This window comes from Hyperolius riggenbachi, chromosome 4 (genome assembly GCF_040937935.1).
Source record: "Hyperolius riggenbachi isolate aHypRig1 chromosome 4, aHypRig1.pri, whole genome shotgun sequence".
Classification (NCBI taxonomy): Eukaryota; Metazoa; Chordata; class Amphibia; order Anura; family Hyperoliidae; genus Hyperolius; species Hyperolius riggenbachi.
The window spans coordinates 498,065,926-498,091,583 of record NC_090649.1 but is presented as its reverse complement, the minus strand read 5'-3'; the positions used below and the strand labels follow the sequence as shown (position 1 = coordinate 498,091,583).

The window sequence follows — 25,658 nt, the reverse complement described above, 5'->3', positions numbered from 1 at the left end:
TGGAGATCCACCATTGCTTTTGTGCTCCAGCACCATCACTACAGAGTTCCATTACTCCACCACCGCTATTGTCCATGGATGTCTCTGGCACTCAAATTACTGGCCGCAGCTGGTGAATCTGTAATTTAACATGGGTGCCTAGAGTGGTGCCCAATTTCCAAGTCACGAATAGCACTCAAACTTCCGTCTTCAGTTGTTTATAGACCTCTGCAGGCAGCAAGTAGAGGCTCTGATGAAAATAATCACACTATGTGTAATAACAGTCTGCTGAATTTCCATATAGCCACAGGGACCATAAGTGTTCTATTTATGTGACTGGAGTTACAGTTTTGATTATATGCGGGTTTAAAGGATGATTAGGAAGGCAGTATCTTGTGCCGTGAATTATGCATGATTACGTATGACACAGTGAACATTGTTTCTGTTGTAAGATTACAAATAAGTGCATTGATATTGGTTTCAGTTATTGTAATAGACTAAATACAATTTTGAAACACTGATTATTTTTTTTTAAGAATTATAATACTTAAACACATTAAAAGTAATTTTTTCATAAAGGTATCGGTACTAAAAATCCTTTGTCTTTTCTTTCTGCAAGGTGACCTATTCATAGGAGGAGTTGCCAAAGAAATGTACAAAACACTGCCAAAGCTTGTCCATGCCAAGGAAGGCTTCCAAGGCTGCCTTGCTTCTGTTGATCTGAATGGACGGCTCCCAGACTTGATCTCAGACGCTCTTTTGTGTAACGGACAAATAGAGAGAGGATGTGAAGGTACAGAGAGCTGTAATGACACTGTCTGTGCATACACTAGTTTCATCAGTGCTACCAATTCATCTGTTTCGTGTATCATGTTTCCAAAAATAAATGCCATACTCGCTTTCCTGATAACCTATATTATTTAAAGCTCAGAGTTTGCCAATGATATTTTATAGACAATGACCTAATTTTTTTGTAATATGTTGTGTTACCTTTTATCTTCTGACTAATGTAACTGTTTAGTGTTAAGCGCAGTACTTTCTTTTGACAAAAAAAACCTGTGCTTGGATTACAAAGAAAATACGTTTTATTTTATAACTGCTATGTTCAAAATACCATGAATTAGGATAATTGTTAAGCTGTTTCTTTTTTTTTTATTCATGTTATGGAAATCATGAGAGTGTTTATTATTTTATTATGATTTTGTTATTGTTCATTTTTTCCATTACTATTTTGCCATATAATTTACTGTTTCATTGTGTGTTTTTTTTTTTTTGTGGAATCATTTTATTTTTTTTACAAATAAATTTTAATTTCATTTGTCTGAGACTTTATTTTGTAATACCAACCCATATCATCATATTTAATTTAATTCATTATTACACATGTATCTGCTTTATTTAGCAAAATATAAAGTATTTATTTATTGTGGGATCTCTATTTATTGGTGGGTGGGGTTTAACCTGATATCAAGTTGCATTTTTTTTTCTTGCTAAGAATCATTAGAAAATATTACATGCTTTACAAAGTATTGAGTTACGAAGGAAACAGAGGAACCATTACATTTTTGTAGCACATAAATTATGGCACCACCTAGGCAAAAGTAACCAAATGCTTTGTTCAGTAGGAGAGACACATAAGAGGATTTTTAAGAATTTCTTCAGCTCGGCCAACTTGCAGCTATGTCTTCTATACCTCTATGATCCCTGTTTTTCAAGATTTGTCAGTTGTATGGAAAGACTGATAAATAAATCAGGAATGTGATGCACTCGGGGCTGGAATTAACATAAGGCAATGTAGGCATATGCGTAGAGGCACCTGATGATAGAAAGGCAGCTAACTCTGCTCCTTGAGTGCCTCCTTCCCTATGCAGAGTCCTGAGCAGAGTGTAAATGAGAGGTTACTCACACAGCTCTCATCCTTCCACTGATGAGATCTCTGTTCAGTTGGGGGCAACTTACTGAAAGATATCTCTGGCTACCTAATGCTTGGGGGCACCTGTAGCTGCCTATGATGGGCAAGGGAAGTAAGGGAGAAGTGACAGTTGGGTCAGCCAGCACACTTGCGGTACAGTTCAGTGGGGTTTTGTAGGTTCATTGAAGGCAAAATCTAGGGTGTTAGGACATCTGTGCCTATAGGCCCCTGTGATGTAAATCCAGGTCTGGATGCATGGAGGGTGGAGTCTAGGGTGCTAGGACATCTGTACCTATAGGCTCCTGTGATGTAGATCCAGGCCTGGATGCATGGAGGGCGGAGTCTAGAGTGCTAGGACATCTGTGCCTATAGGCTTCTGTGATGTAGATCCAGGCCTGGATGCATGGAGGGCGGAGTCTAGGGTGCCAGGAGATCTGTGCCTATAGGCTCCTGGGATGTAGATCCAGGCCTGGATGCATGGAGGGTGGAGTCTAGGGTGGTAGGACATCCATGCCTATAGGCTCCTGTGATGTAAATCCAGGTCTGGATGCACTACACTGCAGGGAAATTGTCTTGCACAGAGAGTTCACAGCAATTTTACCTTTACTAATACTAGGGGACTTTAGCACCGCTGGAGTTGCCACGGTAATGTGGCCGTTGCTATGGTAACATGAATTTCATCATGCGTTACCATAGCAACTTGTGTATTAACAAAGTTTTACCCATGCAGTGATGATCGTAATCAGCAAAATTACGATTCCACTAAATTTTGCCTAAATTTTTGCAATGACGTCTATACGTAATTATGATTTGCAAACTAAATTGATTTCGTAGTCATTCGTAATTTCACATAATTTTGTGCTGAATTTGGAGGTTAATAGAAAGGCCCCATACATGCTACTGGAACCAAAATTGCTATCTATGTTAAAGGGAATACTGGGTACAAGGAAAAAAATAATTTTCCAAAAAGACCTTATCGTTTTTGAGAAAATCGATTTTAAAAATGCAAAGAAAAAATGGTTTTTAAACTTGGAAAAATGACAGTTTAAAAAACATTTCTCTTTGCATTTTTAAAATCGATTTTCTCAAAAACTACAAGGTCTTTGTGAAAAAAAAAAAATTTTGGCTTGTACTCAATATTCTCCTTAACATATGCTATTAACTGCCAAATTCGGCACAAAATATCACAAAATTGCGCAAAAATTACGTGAAAAATTGCGCAAAATTATGAAATACTACTACTTCATATGAAATCAATTACGATTTTCCCTGAAATTTCGCATTACGATTATGATGCAAAAATGTGATTTTTTTTTTTAAAACGTAATAATCCGCACCACCTTCAAGCATGTATCTCCATTTATTGGTAGAAAAAGACAAACATATTAAAAAGAACTGTAGGGCAAAACAGTCCGCTGTTTCGGGCTACCTGCCCATCTTCAAGTTGCCCAGTTCTGATTAAAACACATTTCAATGCACACATATATACACATCTCATCCAATCATAGAAGGTATGCAAATTAGAGAACCTGATGGGGAACTGATCATTTGCATATACTGACCACTCCTATAGAGCCACCAAGTGTGCTGATTGGCTAAAGTCAAATTTCAAATTCCCAGCACAATGTAAATACAATAAAAATCGTTATCAGCATCTCTCATAGTGATTAGATCTCTCATAATGGTTAGATCAATATAAACAATATAAACAAACATACCCATCATTGTATTGGTTCAAAAGCAAGAACGGGTGTCAGAAAATAGATACTCACATGGGGATCGAAAATCTTATAAACAAACCCCACCGGCAAAGTATGATGGGAAGGTCTGCCACCCAATCAGGAAGTCCAGGGGCGTGTATCAGACGCCGCATGCGAAGAAGCGCCGACCTATTAGAATACCGCCGGCGTGGCGGTGACGTCAGCGAGAAGCAAACGCCGACCAATGGGGAACTTCCGTACAAGGCGGAATTACGTAATTAGTACAACTCAGTAAAATACGGCGTCATGGCAACAAGATGCTCCTGTCATACGGGACCCGCCAACCAATAGAATGCCTTAAGGGCCGGACTACGAACTGCCGCCGACCAATGAATAAAAATGAAAACACTATTGAGGACGTCATGGCAACCAGACGCCTCAAACACATAGCTTGATACTACTGGGCAAAAATTATAATTGGTTATAGAATAGTTCACAGTAAAAAGTATATACACTTTCCTGGAAAAACTATTAGGGGCAGACTCACTCCATCAGAATAAAAATATAAGAGTAAACTACTCACCCGTTCATGCTTAATAATGAACTCAATTGTATTCAACCCTCCCTATGGAAAAAGACATATAAACATACCATAAATAGTGATTACATGAATAATTTCAAAAAGCTAAATATATACATTAATGAGCAAAATTGAGTTACCAATCCAGTTCAAGATCATAATCCTTATTAAGGCCAGTATTAACTGTGTCCAGCTCCCTAATCCATTTGGATTCAATTTTAGACAATTTGGAGTGCCGATTGCCACCCTTACTATCCATTTTAACTCCATCAATAACACAGACTCTTAGCTGACTAACATTATGGCCACTACGAGTAAAATGTTCAGAAACTGTTTGTTCCATGTTCTTCTTTCGAATGGCAGATTTATGTGAAGCTACTCTATCTTTAAGTCTTTGTGTTGTCTGCCCAACATAACTCTTACCACAGGGGCACTTAAGTAGGTAAATAACCCAGCTGGAGTCACATGTATATCTATCGTGGACATTTTACTTCTTACCACTAGTGGGGTGAAAAAAATGATCTCCCCTAATCAAACTATTGCATATGTGACAATTTAAGCAAGGAAAGGTGCCACATTGCCTGGGTCTACCCTTCCTCCTCGAAATATCTGAATGTACCAAATTAGTGCGTAATGAGGGAGCACGTTTATAACAAAACATGGGAGAATACTGGAATTCCCTAACATAGGGGAGTGAATCACCTAATATACCCCAGTGTCGTTTAACACACCGTTCAATTTGTCTACTGATGGTGCTGTATGTAGAAACAAATGAGACCCTATTGTCACCCCTCCTAGACCCCCTCTTTCTCTCCCTACTACTGTCCAGCTGTTCATTAAGTAAATTAGTAGGATAACCCCTCTGTCTGAACCGACCCACCATTTCTGAAATTCTCACATCCCGTTTATTGTCCACATTCACTATCTTGTCAATTCGTTTGAACTCCCGAGAGTGTCTTACTGAGTTTGTTGATGCCCTGCACTGCAGATATCCTGTGATCAGACTGACCATTAATAGTGATCAGACGAGCATTTCATATTTGGACACCCTTGTGATTAAGGATGGTGGTAAGCTGGTCACAGATTTGTACCGTAAAGATACGGATAGGAATGCCATACTCCACTACAAGAGCTTCCATCCCCAACATATGATACATAACATTCCTGGAGGACAGTTCAAACGAATTGATAAGATAGTGAATGTGGACAATAAACGGGATGTGAGAATTTCAGAAATGGTGGGTCGGTTCAGACAGAGGGGTTATCCTACTAATTTACTTAATGAATAGCTGGACAGTAGTAGGGAGAGAAAGAGGGGGTCTAGGAGGGGTGACAATAGGGTCTCATTTGTTTCTACATACAGCACCATCAGTAGACAAATTGAACGGTGTGTTAAACGACACTGGGGTATATTAGGTGATGCACTCCCCTATGTTAGGGAATTCCAGTATTCTCCCATGTTTTGTTATAAACGTGCTCCCTCATTACGCACTAATTTGGTACATTCAGATATTTCGAGGAGGAAGGGTAGACCCATGCAATGTGGCACCTTTCCTTGCTTAAATTGTCACATATGCAATAGTTTGATTAGGGGAGATCATTTTTTTCACCCCACTAGTGGTAAGAAGTAAAATGTCCACGATAGATATACATGTGACTCCAGCTGGGTTATTTACCTACTTAAGTGCCCCTGTGGTAAGAGTTATGTTGGGCAGACAACACAAAGACTTAAAGATAGAGTAGCTTCACATAAATCTGCCATTCGAAAGAAGAACATGGAACAAACAGTTTCTGAACATTTTACTCGTAGTGGCCATAATGTTAGTCAGCTAAGAGTCTGTGTTATTGATGGAGTTAAAATGGATAGTAAGGGTGGCAATCGGCACTCCAAATTGTCTAAAATTGAATCCAAATGGATTAGGGAGCTGGACACAGTTAATACTGGCCTTAATAAGGATTATGATCTTGAACTGGATTGGTAACTCAATTTTGCTCATTAATGTATATATTTAGCTTTTTGAAATTATTCATGTAATCACTATTTATGGTATGTTTATATGTCTTTTTCCATAGGGAGGGTTGAATACAATTGAGTTCATTATTAAGCATGAACGGGTGAGTAGTTTACTCTTATATTTTTATTCTGATGGAGTGAGTCTGCCCCTAATAGTTTTTCCAGGAAAGTGTATATACTTTTTACTGTGAACTATTCTATAACCAATTATAATTTTTGCCCAGTAGTATCAAGCTATGTGTTTGAGGCGTCTGGTTGCCATGACGTCCTCAATAGTGTTTTCATTTTTATTCATTGGTCGGTGGCAGTTCGTAGTCCGGCCCTTAAGGCATTCTATTGGTTGGCGGGTCCCGTATGACAGGAGCGTCTGGTTGCCATGACGCCGTATTTTACTGAGTTGTACTAATTATGTAATTCCGCCTTGTACGGAAGTTCCCCATTGGTCGGCGTTTGCTTCTCGCTGACGTCACCGCCACGCCGGCGGTATTCTAATAGGTCGGCGCTTCTTCGCATGCGGCGTCTGATACACGCCCCTGGACTTCCTGATTGGGTGGCAGACCTTCCCATCATACTTTGCCGGTGGGGTTTGTTTATAAGATTTTCGATCCCCATGTGAGTATCTATTTTCTGACACCCGTTCTTGCTTTTGAACCAATACAATGATGGGTATGTTTGTTTATATTGTTTATATTGATCTAACCATTATGAGAGATCTAATCACTATGAGAGATGCTGATAACGATTTTTATTGTATTTACATTGTGCTGGGAATTTGAAATTTGACTTTAGCCAATCAGCACACTTGGTGGCTCTATAGGAGTGGTCAGTATATGCAAATGATCAGTTCCCCACCAGGTTCTCTAATTTGCATACCTTCTATGATTGGATGAGATGTGTATATATGTGTGCATTGAAATGTGTTTTAATCAGAACTGGGCAACTTGAAGATGGGCAGGTAGCCCGAAACAGCGGACTGTTTTGCCCTACAGTTCTTTTTAATATGTTTGTCTTTTTCTACCAATAAATGGAGATACATGCTTGAAGGTGGTGCGGATTATTACGTTTTGATACTACTGAATCCTGTGGTGTCCAGGATTTTTCTCCAGCACATCTACCATTCCTGACTGGATGGTTTGCCAGTGAGTGCTACCCTATACATAGGACTACTATTTTTTTTTTTTAAACATTAAAATTTTATTGCGAAAAGAGAAAGGTCAGTACAGTAAATTAGAGTTTCATGTGTACACTTGGCATATATATTTTAACAACAAATCAAGACCATCCTGTATATACAGGAGTAACTGGCATAACAAAGAAGAAACTAACAGTATGCTAAAACGACTATATGAGTCTTAATTATTGAGCATTTTAATATTTTTAGTGATAGGAGAGAAGTCAGGAGGAATCTGCGGACCAGTTAAATTAAATAGGTTCACCGTGATCACCAGTTGCATAGCGGATTTTTTCTTCCATGCTAATATTCGCATTTGCTAAAGCAAGTACGTGGGACATAGAAGGAGGACTGATTGAGTTCAAATTAGATACAATTTGGTGGAAAAATGTGAATTTTAACACAAAATTTTGCATATGCAAAATTTCGGCCCATCACTGTGCCCATGGCACTCAAGGTTTAACGTGCAGTGAACCCCTGTCGTTAGTAACTGTAAAATAGCCTGCACTCCCCGCACATGGCAACTTTACTGCATCAAGTCCCAAGTGTCTTCCACAGCACATGGTGAAAATGATTATCAATATAATATATGTCTATAGGCAATATCTAGACATGACCATCACTATTCCACAGTCGTTGGAGACATTTGCTGCTGATCACTGGTAAAGACCACAATAGTACCTTTAAAGTCCCTTCAGGTTCACATTGCATGCAGTCCTCCATTTAAGTGTAAGAGCACTTTGACACGAAGCAGGACTTTATGGTGCCTGTCTCGAGTTGTGAAATGCCGAAGCTTGGCGTGGCCCAAACAGCAATGCTATAGTCCGTGCCCCACACAGAGGGTAATTCAGGGCTCTGGCATTTGCCGGACCCCAGTTGCCAAGACTTGGAGGGGGAATAGTATTTAACACGCACACACACCCTGACCCATCACTCATCTCATCCTGCTCTGAAAAGCCCTGGCGCATGACACCATGTACACCATTGACATGAGTTTCTGGATTTTTTGAACTTTTGGAGTTGCATATATGTTTTTGTACGGACTACATTGGAAGTCTAATCCACAGTATGCCTTAGTTATTAAGCTTCGGTATCTATGGTTTTGTAACCGGTTTGATCAGATGTAGAAGAAGGAATAGCTCCTACCTACTTTGACCATGCTTTAGTGAATAATGTTATCGGTAACATTTCCCAGCTTACACATTTATACTGTAAATGATCCAATCCATTTCTGGAGCCCGGGCTTGTTACCATGCCATTTACATAGCAGTCTCTTCCATCGATCCATGTTGTCCAGAGATAGAATGACTTTATTTGCAATATACATTGGGCAATCTAATTCTCTCAAAAAGAACAGCTTTCACTGTGTAGTAACCACTATGATAACTAATCAGGAGTTACAATTTAGTTTAGTTGTGACTAAACAAAAAAACATAAAACTGTTTTTTTTATTTATTTTTTTACTAAATCCAGACCATATTACATTTATAATTAAAGAATACCTTAACAGGTCAGTTGAATAAAAAAAAAAGTTATTTTGGGATTTTTACCTAATTAGACACGTATGCTGTTTATGGGTACTTTTCCCACTTTTACAAAATGTCAGTTTGTAAAATGTGAAAAAATTAAACCATCTCTGATTTATTTCCACCGGCTTCTAGAAGCTGTGGTATATTTTTGTCTCACTGTCCCACTAGATAAGGGCTTAAGCTAACCTAATCAATTTTCCACCATCTTAGGCATCACAACAACTTTCTGAGATGGTAATCCAAGTTTAAAGGGGCACTATTATTATTCTTGTATTTATAAAGCGCCAACACACTATGGCGACAAATTGAAAAATTTAAAATATTTGCAAACATAGACAAATAAGAAGTATGTTTTTTCTAGAGTAAAATGAGCCATAAATTACTTTTCTCCTATGTTGCTGTCACTTATTGTAGGTAGTAGAAATGACAAAAGCGACAGGTTTTGGACTAGTCCATCTCTTCATACGGAATTATCAGCAAGGCTTTTATTCTTTATAAAGATATTGTCTAAAAAGGATTTAAACAATGATACTGGCCAGCTCCCTGCTCGCTACACAGTTTTTTGGCAGTTGGACAGAGCAACTGCCATTCACTAAGTGCTTTTGAATATAAATAAATCCCTAAAAAATCCCCCATGAAGAGATGGACTAGTCCAAAACCTGTTGTTTCTGTCAGATTTCTACTACCTACTGTAAGTGACAGCAAAATAGGAGAAAAGGAATTTATGGCTCATTTCATTCTGGGGAAAAAACATACCGTATATACTTGCATATAAGCTGACCCGTGTATAAGCCTAAGTAACCACTTTTCCCTCAGAAACCAGGAAAAAGTGATTGACTCGCATATAAACCCCCTCCCAAATATAGCCCCCTCCACAGTAGCTAGATGTTCCTCCGGTACAGGCCAATCCCCCCTCCCTCATAGCCAGATTTGCCACAGGATCATACAGCTGTGTCTCAAGAAGCCACTAGATGGCATCATAGATATGAGACACAGCAATTGCCACACAGGAAGCATCCCTGATCATTGCACTGATAACATGTTGCTTGCACACTCCACAAACCCAGGGACACAGGTAGTCTTGAGCAGCGCACTGAGCACTCTATGATGCAACAGATGGAGGGCACGGACACAGTCAGCAGAGGCAAGCTGGTAAGAGCAGGATCACTAGTGCACAATCCTTATGCTGCCATTAGCAAAACCTGCTCCACCACCTGTTTGGCTCCACCGACTCGCATATAAGCCGAGGGGTGACTTTTCAGCACATTTTTTATGCTGAAATTAGGCTTATACGTGGGTATATACAGTACTTCTTATTTGTTTATGTTTGCAGATATTTTAAATTTTACAATTTTTCACCATAGGGCCCCTTTAAAGTAGTTTTATTATACATATTTGGGGAATATGACAGAGCATTAGTAATGTACGGCCCAAGCAAATATATTCTAAAAAATGTAACTTGTGTTAAAGTTTTAATGATGAACAAAAATAATCTAGAGTTTGTAAAAGGTGTATCTGTTGGGGATGGGTGATCCATATGTCTTGGGTTCATACTGGTTTAGGAGTAAGAAAGTAAATACCCTCTTTTGCTCTTTACATACAGCATACTAGAACTCCTTGTTGTGTGTTTCTGTTCTCAGAATTATCTTTCTAGGAAACATGACGTCTGGCAACAGCCTGATGGAAAATAACTTGAAACAAGTAAACGAGAGCATTCAATATATTGATGGTGAAATATCCTCTATTCTATACACCTTCTTAATAAAAAAGAGAGCAAAACAGGGAAACATTAAATTTCTGGTATTTGTTTCTCTCTAATTATTAATTAGTTTGTACTATGTGGTGGCAGGTGCACTAAAAGCAGTTAGACTTTTAGAAGCCAATTTTTTCTGAGGCCCATACTATTGAGGGGTAAAGAACAACATGTACTGTTTTAAAATAAGGAAGCTATTGATAGTTTTCTTAAACCACTTTATCTACCACTACAGTATATTTATGTCCTTTGTGACTTCAACTAAGTCACGAGGACGTAGATATACATCTTGTAGCTGAGGCACAGCTGTGAGCGATTGGTATTGCTCCTGTGTACACCTCTGATGTAGCACTAATTGGTGAAAGGAAATATATGTTCCCTGAGCCCTGATTGATTTTTACCATTAAAAATACTTTTTTATTTTCTCAGTTCATTGAAAAATACACACTGTAGCATTTTTTCAGACTCAAATATTGTCACCGTAAATTGTGACAGGAACATAAATAAAGTTTTGTGATAAACGGTAGAAATAGCCAAACAAAATGTGTGTTTTTTTTCCTACAGTAGAATTTTTATTTTTAAATTTTAAATTAAAACTGAAAACAATTGTTTTTTTAACCCCCCCCCCCCCCCTCTTTTTCCCATTAAAATGCATAGAAAACAAAATTGTTTAAGGGAAAAAGTGCCATACAATGTAAGCAAAGTTTGTCTTGAAAAATATATATATATGTTTTTCATTTACATGTCATACATAGGGATGCAGTTATTGCTGATTAAATAGGGACACTGCTAAAATATCAAAACTGCCCTGGTCCATAAGGGGGAAAACAAGGTCTGGATGTGAAGTGGTTAAACACCAATCCCACCTTTATTTCTGTTATTTGCTTAAAACAGAACTCATTTCATGTATTTTTATTGAAACAAATTCTCAATCGTTTATTAAAGAAGTCCACATGCATAGGAAGAAGAACTGACAGCTGACATCCCCATGTCTTTGCTCTACCAGCGCAGATTTCCCAGGACAATTATGTGTTTACTTGACCTTAATCAAAATTCACATCATCGATAATAGAAGGCAATGACTCCAATGAGCAATTTAAAGATTTATTCCCGCTGACATTTAATACATTATATTATCTTCCTGGAGTTCATGAGTAAGCTGCTTACATGTTTCATGGTCCAGTGGCCAATATTACCAATCAATATGATTAAATAACAGAAATAAATTGAGAAGTCCACCCTTTGCGTGATTTGCGATTGATTTTTTTTTTCTCCAGTCTGACCATAAGATAGCCAGAAGCTTTGGTTTGTGGTGTCATGTTTGTTCCACTTTTCCATTTAGCAAAGATTAGAAAAAGGGGAACATATTGCCACCTTGTACAATGCCACACGTTAATTGGATTTTGTGCTAGATTAGAACCTCACCCGTCAATTTTCTTTAAAGTGCAGACTCCATTTGTCAAGTTCAATAATGACTTTTCCTTAGATCAAATGGGGACTACACCGTATTTTGATTGAATTCCATCAAAGTTCTTTTTCTCTCTTTCCACCCGTTCCCTTGACTTTCATTTTGATACTAATCTTTATCACTAGCCTCAGTTTTACTTGCCTTTTTAGCACAGTCTTTAATTCCACAGAGATATCCCTGTCATTTAGCCGATTCCACAAATCTTTCCCTGGAGGTGTTTAAGTTTTAATTGGCAAGGGTGACTGGAGTCTGAAACTTTGTTTGTTTTTCAGTCCCGTGCAGATATATGTAATCTAATTAGCATCAATCACATTTGTTAAGAACATACCAAACCCCAAAGGTGTTTAGGGTTTTCCAGGCATAAATGACAGAGATTTAAATTATTCTGAAATTAATGGACCGGCACGTTTGCAATCATTTATATAGTTAACCTGGGGAAACTAGTTCAATAAATGTGTAAAGTACATAACATAGATAAATATTATTTAAAATGATTGATACGTTTGATAAACAGATGGACTTACCTCAATTAGGAATGAAACACTACTTGAGGAATTAGTAGCAAAAAAGGGTTCATGGTGGACTGATTACTTGTTGAGAGTATTAACTTACGTAGCAGTAATCCTGAGTCAGGCTTGGGCCAGAAATCCACAGCTCAGAGCGGTAATAGTTAAATGCAGGAGTTGCTGTAGATCTCTCTGTGGTATGTTTTTCTTTTTTTATAGGGTCTAAAAGCTTGTGAAATTGCCAGGGAGGTTAAAATGTTTTTTGGGAACTGGTAAAAGTGGCCTTTAAAACCTAAACTGCCAGAATCCTGCCAGGGACTTAGCAGAAACTAGTACGTAGGCCTCTTTTATTTACTTTGATGAAATTATCCCCACATGTTTATTCTCTACTTTGCAATGAAGGTATTCCCCAATAAAGATTTACTAATTAAAAATCTTGAGTCAGGCTGCATTATTGCCTGAACAGTGCTTTACCCCTGTAAGCCATTTGTCTTCCATGTACAGCACCCCAATGTTTTATATCAATACAAGGCACTAAGGGTTGAAAATGCAGATTCTGGGGAGTTTTTATTCCCGATTTCCACAGAAAATTAATTTTTTGTCAATAAAGTTAGTTAATTGTAAGCTTTAAAAAAAGTGGAATCGCTATTTTTGGCAGATCACCATCACTATTCTGTGATTGGACTAATATTTCCAAAGTCTTTTGATTGGCCTAAAATTACTATGGTAATCCTATTTCTGCTGAAAAACTCTACTTTCTCTGATTAGTCCAATACTTTGAAGTCTCCTAATTGGCTTAATATTTAGGCTCTTGGAAATTAGGTCTTTCCACAGATTTCCAATTCCCCCATACTAATTCTTACTGTGAAAAGCTGATTTCTGATCGGAAACTTGGGAAATGGAAGTTCCTTCCCACTAGATACTCTTATAGCTGACTCTTGTTTGGCTGTAGTTTTGGGCCTCTTCACTGACCCAGAAAACATATGCAGATATTCCTACTCAAATTGGACTTTGCTAACTACATAATGATAATTGTTCCAAGTATTGCCGTTATAATGATGGTAATCTTCATATGCCATTCACTGCATATTTTAATTAAGGAAAAGAGCACTACATAATATACTCAGACAAAGTACCCCACCCCCACCCCCCAAAAAATAATATATATATATATATATATATATATATATATATATATATATATATATATATATATATATGTATATATATATATATATATATAGGCATGTAAAATATTCAAGATATGTTAAAGGGGAACTGAAGTAAGAGGTATATGGAGGCTGCCATATTTATTTCTTTTTAATCAATACCAGTTGCCTGGCAGCCCTGCTGGACTATTTCTCTGCAGTAGTATCTGAATAACACCAGAAACAAGCATGCAGCTAGTCTTGTCAGATCTGACTTTAACCACTTAAGCCCAACTGGACGAGATTTCTCGTCCAGTTGGGCTGCGCGCACTCCCGCGGGTCGGCGCGTGCTCCCGCGGGCCCCCCCCGTGCGCACCCCCGCTGCTGGCCACTAGCCCACCGATCAGTGAAAGGGATTATAAATCCCTTTCGCTGATCGGACCCCCCCCCCCCGGAGAAAAGCCGACAGCGTCTCTTCAGATGCTGCGGCTTTTCTGAGCTCTGGTCTCCTTTCTTCTGCCTGGGAGCGAGATCGATCGCTCCCAGGACTTTTTGATTCTGGCCATCTTGTGGCCAAATAGCAAATTACACCTAAACAAAAAAGTTTTAAAAATAAACATATAAATATATTAAAAAAAAACCCTGTTTACCTCCCACACCAAAAAATACCCACATACAAGTTTAAATAAAAAAAAAAAATTACAATAATAAAAAAAAAAAACATAAATAGTTACCTAAGGGTCTGAACTTTTTAAATATGCACGTCAAAGGAGTATATCAATATGATTTAATAAATTATGGGCTTCTAAACAGTGATGGACGCAAAATGGAAAAAATGCACCTTTATTTCCAAATAAAATATTGTCGCCATACATTGTGATAGGGACATAGTTTTAACGGTGAAATACCCGGGGCATATGGGCAAATACAATACGTGAGTTTTAATTATGGAGGCATGTATTATTTTAAAACTATAATGGCTGAAAACTGAGAAATAATTAATTTTTTCCATTTTTTTCTTATTCTTCCTGTTAAAATGCATTTACAGTAAAGTGGCTCTTAGCAAAATATACCACCCACAGAAAGCCTAATTGGTGGCGGAAAAAACAAGATATAGATCAATTAATTGTGATGAGTAGTGATAAAGTTATTGGCAAATGAATGGGGGGTGAAAGTTGCTCGGATGTAAAAAAATTTCAACCCTTCGGGCTTAAGTGGTTAAAGTCTGAAACACCTGATCTGCTGCATGCTTGTTCAGGTGCTATGGCTACTAGTATTAGAAGCAGAGGATCAGCAGGGCTGCCAGGCAACTGGTATTGCTTAAAAAGAAATAAACATGGCAGCCTCCATATACCTCTCACTTCAGTTCCCCTTTAAAAGGCTTTCTCTTTGCTCTTTGTAGCGGCACAACGCCCAGCCAGTGCTTAATACACTTTTTTTTTCATTTATCCTCCATCTGTATTCATCCTAGGTCGGTACATAAGAAACAAACAAAAACACCCTATAAATTCTGAAACCCAGAGTGAAATTGTATTATAAATCTCTATTTTTTATTGTAACTAAAGGCTAAGACTCCAAAGAATGGACCTAATCTTTGTGATGACCCTAAATCTATAGATTTTATACCTGAGTGGATTCCCATTGCCCCTACTGATCTCTGCTCACGAGATAAAAATAAACGTATGTGCAATTCTTATTTCCGAATATAGAGCTATCAAAGAAGGCAGTGCGTGTCTGTAGAGAGAGGAGCTTAAGCTCTTATGTCCCTGTCAGACAGACATATTCAGGAAAAAAAAACCTGCAAGAACACTTCAAAGCCATCTCTGTATGGCACTCCTGGAACGCTGTGTTTAAGATTTTTACAGCAGCACCTAAATGAGATTTAAAGAGACTCTGTAACAAAATTTTGAGCCTTATTTCTTCTATCCTATAAGTAACTATACCTGTTCCAATGTGGTCTGGATTACTGCAGCTTTTTCTAGTTGCACAGTGGCTGTATTATCTCTGTTATACGATCTAATCTTCTCTCCTCTGTCAGCTCTGTCGGGCTGAGGCAGTCAGGCTGGAATGTGCTGTGCTGCTTGGGATTGGATAGAAGCTATACACACCCTCTCCAGACCCCCTGCACACTCTGTATGACTCACACACTGAGCTACTCTCAGCCTATCACTTTCTATGTCTTTTGTTTGTAAACACTGCATAAAACTGGCAAATACAAGCCAGGATTGCAGCAGGGAGTGGAAGAAACAGCACAGAGAGGCCCAGAAGAACATAATGAATAGAATGGTATGCTTTTTATTGTAAGACTTTTACAGTACAGATTATCTTTAAAAATGCCTAAGTTTTACAAGATAATATCAGTAAGGTTTTTAAATATGTAATCAAAAGCATCTATTTAAGGTAGAGGAATGGACAGATACATATTACGATGCCCATTAATGGTAGTCATGATGGTCATGATTGTTTCCTTATGATTGTAAAATTTAAATTATTCGATCGGAATTGCAGATGCAAAAATCGATTCATATGTGGTTATAATTTTTTTTTACCATTTCTTTGCCCAAATTGAAACCTTGATTTTTTTTTTTATTTAATCATATTGAATAATCAAATCTGTTGATTGTTCACACAAAAATTAAACCATTAACCACTTTAGTCTATTTGGATGACTATAATTAGTCATTCAGATAGGCACCGCTCAAGTCTAACTTGATGCGTATATGAGTCCAGCATTAGGGCTGGAGCCCACTACAGTGATTTTTTGAGCATTTAGGGAGCGTTTAAATTGCTAGCGCTTTCCCTAAATGCTCTGCCAATGTAACTAAGTGTAACAAATTCCACAGTAACGATTGCGATTAGCAAAATCGTAATCGCAGGACATGCAGCATTTTGGTATCATCTGCGCTTCTATGTAATGCATTGAAGCGCTGGCAAATCGCTTATAAATCAATTGCAGACTGTAAATAAAATGATGATGCATTGAAATATGACCAATCAGAATTAAAGTCTCTAATCGCAAATCGCTACACAATCGCTGGCAAACACCTTACACTTTTCAAAATCGCTTCCAAAAGAGCTGGAAAATGCTCATGAAATACACTAGTTAAAAATGCTAGCGATTGCGCTAGTGAATTATGATTTGTAGTGTGTTCCAGGCCTCACAACGGTGGGTTTGTGCACATTTCCATGTCAGCGATTGGGGAAAGGGAACAAGGGTTCCATGAACCAATTGCAGTGCCTGCACTGGCCTTGGATATTACAAAAATAAGCTAATCTATTTTATATGTTAATAGATCAATTTCTTGAATGTGATTACTCCTAAAAGGAGAACTCATGCAGAAACATTAGATCCGCTTGATCAGGTGACTGAATTGCAAGCTTTTTTTTGGATGGATAATCATGATCATGTGATCCTGTGCAAGATAAAACAAGAAGCAGAAGTAGCACAGTATGGCTGATCATGTGATCATGTGATCCCATGTCAGATAAAACATGAAGCAGGCATAACACAGTATGGCTGACCACAATCATGTGATCCTGTGTAAGATAAAAACATAAGCAGAAGTAACACATGATCACACGATGCCTGACCATGATCATGTGATCCTGGGTAAGATAAATATGAAGCAGAAGTAACGCATGATCACATGGTGGCTGACCATGATCATGTGATCCTGGGTAAGATAAATATGAAGCAGAAGTAACGCATGATCACATGGTGGCTGACCATGATCATGTGATTCTGAATAACACAAAACAAGAAGCAAGAGAGACATGATCACATGATCATGATCAATTATTCGGAACCTTAAAAATCATTCCACTAATCAAATTGATCTTGATTGGTTGTGAATTCTCTCTTTCGAAGAATAAATTGACCATCTCTAGAAGCAAGTAGACATTGTCATGCTTTGGAGAAGGGAGTGTCAGGTTTTCTTTACTATAGGCCAGATCAATTCAAACAAAGACATAGAATATTCTGACTTGAATTGTTATAACCGAACTTATTATCTGAGGTTTCAGAAAACAATTTATGTAATAGAAGGAGAAATTCACAGCAGTTGTATTCCTCTAATACAGGGTTAAACGCAGCGCTGAGAGGAAACAGCTCGCTCCGGCTCCTCTTCTGCCAGCGACGTAAATGTTTTTGGATCAGCTAATTTGGTTACATTCATCATTATGCTCTGTGCAAGTTTGAAGGATGTAATGTGCCTTTTTGTGCAATGAAAACACATTCACCCACACATTAACACTTCCTACACAGGAATCTATTAAAAGACTTTCAGAATCAAGTGGATAACAGATCTGGAGAACTGTGTAAATGTTGTTACAGGTTTCCATTTCGGATACGCGCTGTAAATTCCAGCGCTGACAGTGATGTGCGTTTTATAGGAAGCTCATTTAAAACAGCCCAACAAAGTAGACAAATTCCAAATTAACTTGCCAGTCGTGTGACCAAAGTGCTTCCGCTGATGGTGATGGATTCGGTTGGGATATTCTTCTCTTTCATATTGTTTCTGTAGCTACTGGTGTATTGCTCCACACCCACACTTACTCCCTGCATCTCCAGAAGTTTTTCCTGCCAAAGAAAAGTTTATTAGCCCCTCTAGAGGCTTAAAGGATACCTTAGCAGGAATTATTTTTTTTAAAAAGGAGTCCTAATGTATGTGTGTGGGGAGTTGTGCAGATGATTACTGCACCTCCCGTACCCCAGTATCTCCCTCTGTTCTCCAGTACTGACCTATGCTCTGTCCTTCCTGGTTGGCGTGGTCGGTGTCCTCTGATCTGGAAATACTACGCTGTGCATGCACAGTATGTCCGCTTGGACACCTTGTGACCATGCAAATGCACTTACATCACCGGGTAGTGCAGCACAGTATGTCCAGTTAGGAGGACACCAACCACGTCTATCAGGAAGGACGGAGCGTGGATCAATACTGGAGAACTGAGGGAGATGCCCAGACATGGGAGGTGCACGAAGCATATGCACAACTCCCCATACACACATTGGGAGTCCTTTTTGAATAATAAATATTGCTAAGGTTTCCTTTTAAGGACCACTATCTCAAAACAATTTAAAATTTATAATAAATGTAAACACACACAAATATGGAGTATGTTTCTTCCAGAGTAAAATGAGCCATATATTACTTTTCTCATATGTTGCTGTCACTTTGGACAGAACTGACATGTTTTGGACTAGTCCATCTCTTCATGGGGGATGCTCAGCATGGCCTTTATTCTTTATAAAGCCAGTGAAGTTAGTGTTAGGAGTAGGTAAGGGGTGTTAGTTAGTTAGTGCCGCCGGGTTATCAGATTAGTTTTAGGCATATACAGGGCAGAGGTTACTGTTAGGAGTAGGTGAGGGGAGGTTAGTGTTAGGCATATGTTGTAAGTGTAGGTTAGTGTTGGGTGGGGGGAGGTTAGTGTTAGGCCTATATAGGGGAATGTTAGTGTTTGGAGTAGGTGGGGGAGGTTAGTGTTAGGCATACGTAGGTGTAGGTTAGTGTTAGTGTTGGGTGGGGGGAGGTTAGTGTTAGGCCTATATAGGGGAATGTTAGTGTTAGGAGTAGGTGGGGGAGGTTAGTATTAGACCTAGATAAGGGAGGGTTTATGTGAGAATTAGGTTGCACAGAGGTATAGTAGAATATTTGTATAATAACTTATATTCTACTGTAAGCAATAATTTCCCCAGTACATAACCTGTGTCTTGTCTATTAACAGCATCTTCTAATACTGGCCAGGTTTAGTTACTTATAGGAACAATGCCTTAAAGACAAAGGCCTCAATTCACTAAGCTTATCTCCTGTCTTTAATAACTCTTCTAGAGTTGTTACCATGGTGATAAGGCATGTAGTATTCAGGCAACATTTTACCTCAGGCAAGCCTAAAGTTAACTCTTCTGTCTTTAAGTTAACTCTCCAATCCTTAAAATAACTCCAGAGTTAGACAGGCTGTTAATTAACTGCGTGTGAAAATAACTACAGAGGAGGTAAATTAACTACAGAGGAGGTAAATTAACTACAGAAGAGGTAACGTAAGGAATGAAGAGATAAGATTACTCTCTCACTGTGTGGAGGTAAGTTTTCTCTTGCCTTATTATCTCCAGCATGATCTTAGTGAATTGAGGCCAATGTCTGGTACAGATGTCAGGCCACGTATGTCTCCGTTTTAAAGGAAGGGAGGCTAATTGGCTTCTTCCTTACTTGCAGTGACAAGGGGAATGGGTGTACTTAGATACTAATGGTGTATCAAGGCAGCTACACCTCACGCTATTTACACAAGTTTTGCTCCCTTTAAATTGCTGGCACACTTCCCGACTCCCACCTTGCATTTCCATTAGGTTTTTAGTTTTATCTCTGTCTGGTGGTTTAAAGCATGAGTGTGTTTATGAAGAGCACTTACCCAAAAGGCTCCTTGTAGCTGTGAAAGGTGCTTGGTATCTGCTGAAGCTGATAAACAGAAGAACATGATCCAGACACCAGGGATGTATGAGAGATTTATACTGGAGAGTGAACATTGACCATGAAACGGGTTAAGGCAAAGTGGTGATTGGTTTTAAAATACCCAGCACAGCATTTTCAAACATTTATCAATTTGTCAGTTTCTCTTTACTGGTGACTATTACTTTTCTGGAGTAAATATTTTCCATATCACTGGTAGTGGTACCTCAATGGTTTTCTTCTACTCATTTACTGCATCAGCTATGTTGCCCTTCCAGGAGCAGAGAGGACACTCCAGTATCCAATCCTTTAGAAGTGAGAGTGTTTATTTCTCTGGTGGCTTTTAATTGTTGTGATAGGTGTGTGTAGAGTATATTTCTACATATGTACAGACTGTCACTAGCCCCTCCCCCCTTCCAGAGGTTTCCCCCTCCAGAGGTACCCTTTTTCTTGAACTTTTGCAGTAGCACATTAGATCCCTCTAGTAGGGCCAATCCGAGACTTTTTACTGCCTGAGGCAAACTGGTGAGGATGACCTGGCGTCATGGGCAGCCTGTCGCTGCCCTCCAGGGTAATCCAAGTACAATGCCACAGAGTACACAGAAGATGGCCTCTCCAAAGCTACACCCTTTCCAGCAAGCAATAGGGCTTCAGTACATGTGGGTGTGACCAAGAAGCATCAGGTTATGCTGTAGAGGCGACAAGGGGCCTGTGAGGAGCATTTGCAAGAGCCATATAAGAAACTGAAACACAGAAACTGGATGCATGAAGAAACTCTTGGAACGTTGGAAAACCCTGTCCTAGTTTACTAAATAAAACAGAATTACTAGGCTACTTATATAGTTTTTGTTGTTAGCTTTTAGCTAAGCACTAGATAAGCTTAAAGTGAACTTCCAGACTAAAAATCTACTCAGAAGCCCTGAAAAGGTGTGGTGTTTCTTTAACAGTTTCACAGCATCAGACTTTGTTTTTCTTACCCAAGCCACATTTTTAGCTGCACAGAAGCTAAGCTCTGCCCCATCAAAGAAAACTGCCCGGGCATTTTTACCCTGATTCTATGCAAATCATGATGGTATTTCTGATGGTGTTCTAGTTGCCTACCAACTGGGAGGGGTGATCAGGACACAGGACAGTTGGAACTGTGTCTCATGCTCCCTCTCACCTCCTTTCAACCAAAAAGATGGCTGCCCCCATGAAATCACAAACATTTGCCTGTCCTTTTAAAACAGGATTGGTAAGAGATTATATTACCTATCTATTTTAATTAACATAACTAATGTAACTTAATGACAGTATGTTTGTTTAGGCTGAAGTTCCTCTTTAAGTGGAAATTAATAAAAGACATTTTGATCCCTCTCTGCAAAGAATTCTGCCATTGCAGATGTCTGGGTTGGGCTTAAAGGGGCACTATGGTGAAAAATGTTGAAATTTAAAATATGTGCAAACATAGACACATACGAAGTACATTTTTCTCCAGAGTAAAATGAGCCATAGATTACTTTTCTCCTATGTTGCTGTCACTTACAGTAGGTAGTAGACATCTGACAGAAGTGACACGTTTTAGACTAGTCCATCTCTTCATGGGGGATTATCAGGGATTTAGTTCTATTCAAAAGCACTTAGTGAATAGCAGTTGCTCTGTACAACTGCCAAAAAACTGTGTAGGGAGCAGGGAAGCTGGCCAGCATCATTGTTTAAATCATTTTTAGGGAATATCTTTATAAAGAATAAAGGCCATGCTGAGAATCCCCTATGAAGAGATGGACTAGTCCAAAACCTGTCACTTCTGTCAGATTTTTACTACCTACTGTAAGTGACAGCTACATGGGAGAAAAGTAATTTGTGGCTCATTTTACTCTGGAAAAAAAAGTACTTCTTATTTTTCTATGGTTGCACATATTTTAAATTTTACAATTCTTTGCCATAGTGTTCCTTTAAAGATGCTGCAGGTCACAAAAAGGGGTGTAACTGTCTACATAAAACCTTTTATGAGGCCCACACCCAGAATTCACATCCCTTTCCTCATCTCCCTATGGCCACCCACACAGCCTTGGGACCCATCTGCTGAAGGTCACATGACAATTCTGGCCATCATGATTCTACACCTATAAAAAGTGTAGCTACAATAACCAATGACCCAGAGGACGGATTTACATTTTACATAAAGGTAAGTATTTGGGGCCCCCCCACAGCTCTGGGCCCCTATGTGGTTGCAATGGCTGCTCTTTCCATAATTATGCCCCTGGTTAAAAAAAAATTAGTACAACAATAGAGGCCCTTCAATATAAAAAAGTTTGAATTCCTGCAATGATATCATGCTGCAGAAGCTTTTATCTTCTTCCTGACTTTTATGTCCGTAGTTCTAGGAGGTAAGTGTCCTCCGAACAACATTTTATACTCTTCATAGGCTCCACTCTCTTTATGCTTTAATTCTAAAGGAATGTACTTTATAAAGGCATTTTCCTGCAATTCGATATGACACCACTTATGGCGTGGACAAATGACATGTCTAGACCATAAATATTTAGCATGTCTAGATAATAAAAATCAAATACTTTCCATCTCTTAAAAGTTGTATTCCTTGTATCTCCTCTCCTCTCCAATATAAATAAATACACATATAAAGTCTTCCTTTTGGAAAGTTCATTATAAGAGACGTAAGGATGTGTTCCTTTCCTAATTGATTGAAAAGGTCAGTCACGACATTAATAAGGGTTATGGTCTTAATTGAAGCAGTCACTGTAAGTGGAAATTGGAGTGGGGTAATCTATGGTAAGGAGCGTGGATAACACACTATCTAGCCGGGGTGCATCCAAGCATTCAGTCCTCTAATGCACTCATTTCCAATCAAGAAAATAAGGGGGAAAAAAAACATTTTAATTTCTCTTCATTGTGTATCATCAGCTCGATTAACCTTTATATTTGCAGTAAAATACTCACAGATTATGGCTTTCTCCTTTTGCCTTGTTTTGAGAGTTATGGCTTTTATTTTATCATCGCTGATTTGCATTGTGTTGCATTTGTTTATTTTGTTAAAGGGGTTGTACCAGGAAGAGTGTTTGGCTTCTCTCTAAGATTGTATCAGTCGTGCCTAATGCTGGGAATACATGATGCGTTTCTGCAGCAGATAGATGGTACGATAGATCATTTCGGACATGTTCGATCTCACGTTCAATCATTCTGCCACTCGATTTTTAAAAGAAGTGAATGGAAAAAGATAAGAAGAACGAGCAGAAGATAAGAGAATCGAGTGGAGAATCGAGCGGCAAAAACGTATCGTGTATTCCCAGCATCAGATTTTATGTTTATCAGATCATACAGTGATTTCACAAGAGCTTTTTTATAACAACAATATTTTTGTATGTACTTATGCAGCATTAAAGGGATACTGTAGGGGTCGGGGGAAAATGAGTTGAACTTACCCGGGTCTTCTAATTGTCCCCCGCAGACATCCTGTGCCCGCACAGCCACTCACCGATGCTCCAGCCCCGCCTCCGGTTCACTTCTGGAATTTCAGACTTTAAAGTCTGAAAACCACTGCGCCTGCCTTGCCGCGTCCTCGCTCCCGCTGATGGCACCAGGAGCACACGGCACAGGCACAGACCATACTGGGCCTGTGCTGTACGCTCCTGGTGCCATCAGCGGGAGTGAGGACACGGCAAGGCAGGCGCAGTGGTTTTCAGACTTTAAAGTCTGAAATTCCAGAAGTGAGGCGGGGCCTGTAGCATTGGGGAGTGGCTGCACGGGCACAGGATACCTGCGTGGGACCATTAGAAGCCCCGGGTAACTTCAACTCATTTTCCCCTGACCCCCCCCCCCCGACAGTGTCCCTTTAACTCTACAAATGCCCCCTTATCAGTAATGGAAAAACAAAAGTTTGCTTTTTTAAATCAGAAAGAATTTGCAATAATTCAGGTTGGAGTGAGCTTGAGATGTCTCCCAGTGCATCACTGCTGAATATATGCAAATTAACCATTGTTGCCGTTAGAAGCTGAACACACCTCCAGAACCGCTGGAATGCAATGATGTGTCAGCTTGTTATGTTAATTTGTACAGAGCCATAATAATCCAACATGCATACAGACTGTTTTGGATTGTTTGCTCCTCATCAGTGCATGGCATAGATTAATTTGGCTCTATGGAGTAGGGCTTGTAACACCGAGAGGTACAGACTAACCAGCAAGCTCATGGTGACCCAGAACTCATTGGAGTGTGTAAGGGACTACAATGGTCATAAAAGCCCCCTTACTAAAATGCAAAGAAAAACAAAAGTTTGCTTTCTTAAAACAGAAGGAATTTGCAATAATTCAGTTTGGAGTGAGCTTGAGATGTCTCCCAGGGCATCACTGCTGAATATATGCAAATTAATTATCAGTAATGCAAATATAATGCATTACCAATTTATGTGTACGACATCTCATGTCTAGGAGTCAGTGTGCATGATATACTATGGTTTTCCAAGGCAAAAAAAAAAAAAGCGTAATTAAAGCCAATCCCATTGATTAGGACAACAGATCTGGTACTGCTGCATGTGCTGATTCTGTCATTGTGACACCAAAGGCTTGCATTTGAGCTTATGGTGTCGCAGTGTAAGGCAGTAACCAGCAGTAGTAAAAGCTTTGTAGAAGTTCTGCTGACTTAGTCACAAAAAAGTTACAAGAGGCACAGACTGAATTTCTCTGAGAATATTGAAGATTGTAGCATTATCAGTCTGTTGCCAGTGCCTGGGTTCCTGACTAGGTACTTATTTGTACACAATGCAATATTCACTCTAGATTGACAAACTGAGGGCCAGATCTAATTCAAGTTTTCTCCTAAGTAATATTTTACATCTTATCAATATAATGCCACCAGCAAGCAATGAAACAAAAATAGAAAAAAATACTCAATTTTTCTTCATATACCTTTTTTTTTTACTCTTTCAATTGAAGAGTGCTAAAGAAAAGTTATTTTGAACATAAGATGGAAATTATCTCCTAGGAGAAAAGTTTGGAGAAAGAGTGAATTGAATAAGGGCCTATGTGTCCAAAGCAATCACATTGTCCATTGATCAGGATTTAATTCATCTGCCAACAGATCAGAAATGACCAAGGAACTATATTATTTGTGTTTATTTGATTATCAGATCTTTTAGTATGTAGTGAATAGTCTGGCAAGGATCCCAGCACATGTTATGCTAGACCAGTGAACACTTGGATGGGATATAGCTGGTAATAAGGGTAGGAGGTGCACAATGGCTGATGTGGGCTGGATGCAGCTGTTGATGAGCTCAGAATGCGACTATGGTTACTGATGTGGGCTGCTGCTGGGCAGGCAGAGATACGTGGTCTACATAGTGCCATAAGTCGGACTCTCATTCCACATTAGACCTGTCCGCCGGGTCTCTGAGCTCTTCTTCTTTCTATGCACCAGAAGAGATCCTCAGGAAAAAATACACTGGATGTCAGCGCCATTG

The 25,658-nt window shown here is 39.0% G+C and overlaps 1 protein-coding gene across 24 annotated transcripts in view; it reads left to right on the top strand.

Annotated features, from left to right (window-relative positions):
* The window catches only part of LOC137504538 (neurexin-1), a 2,090,050-nt gene that overhangs the window by 1,222,199 nt on the left and 842,193 nt on the right, over positions 1 to 25,658 (top strand). For all 24 annotated transcript variants that reach the window (XM_068233108.1, XM_068233107.1, XM_068233118.1 and 21 more), the window contains one exon: positions 599 to 772. In XM_068233108.1, the coding sequence (XP_068089209.1) occupies positions 599 to 772 (174 nt within the window). The remainder of the gene's footprint in view (positions 1 to 598; positions 773 to 25,658) is intronic.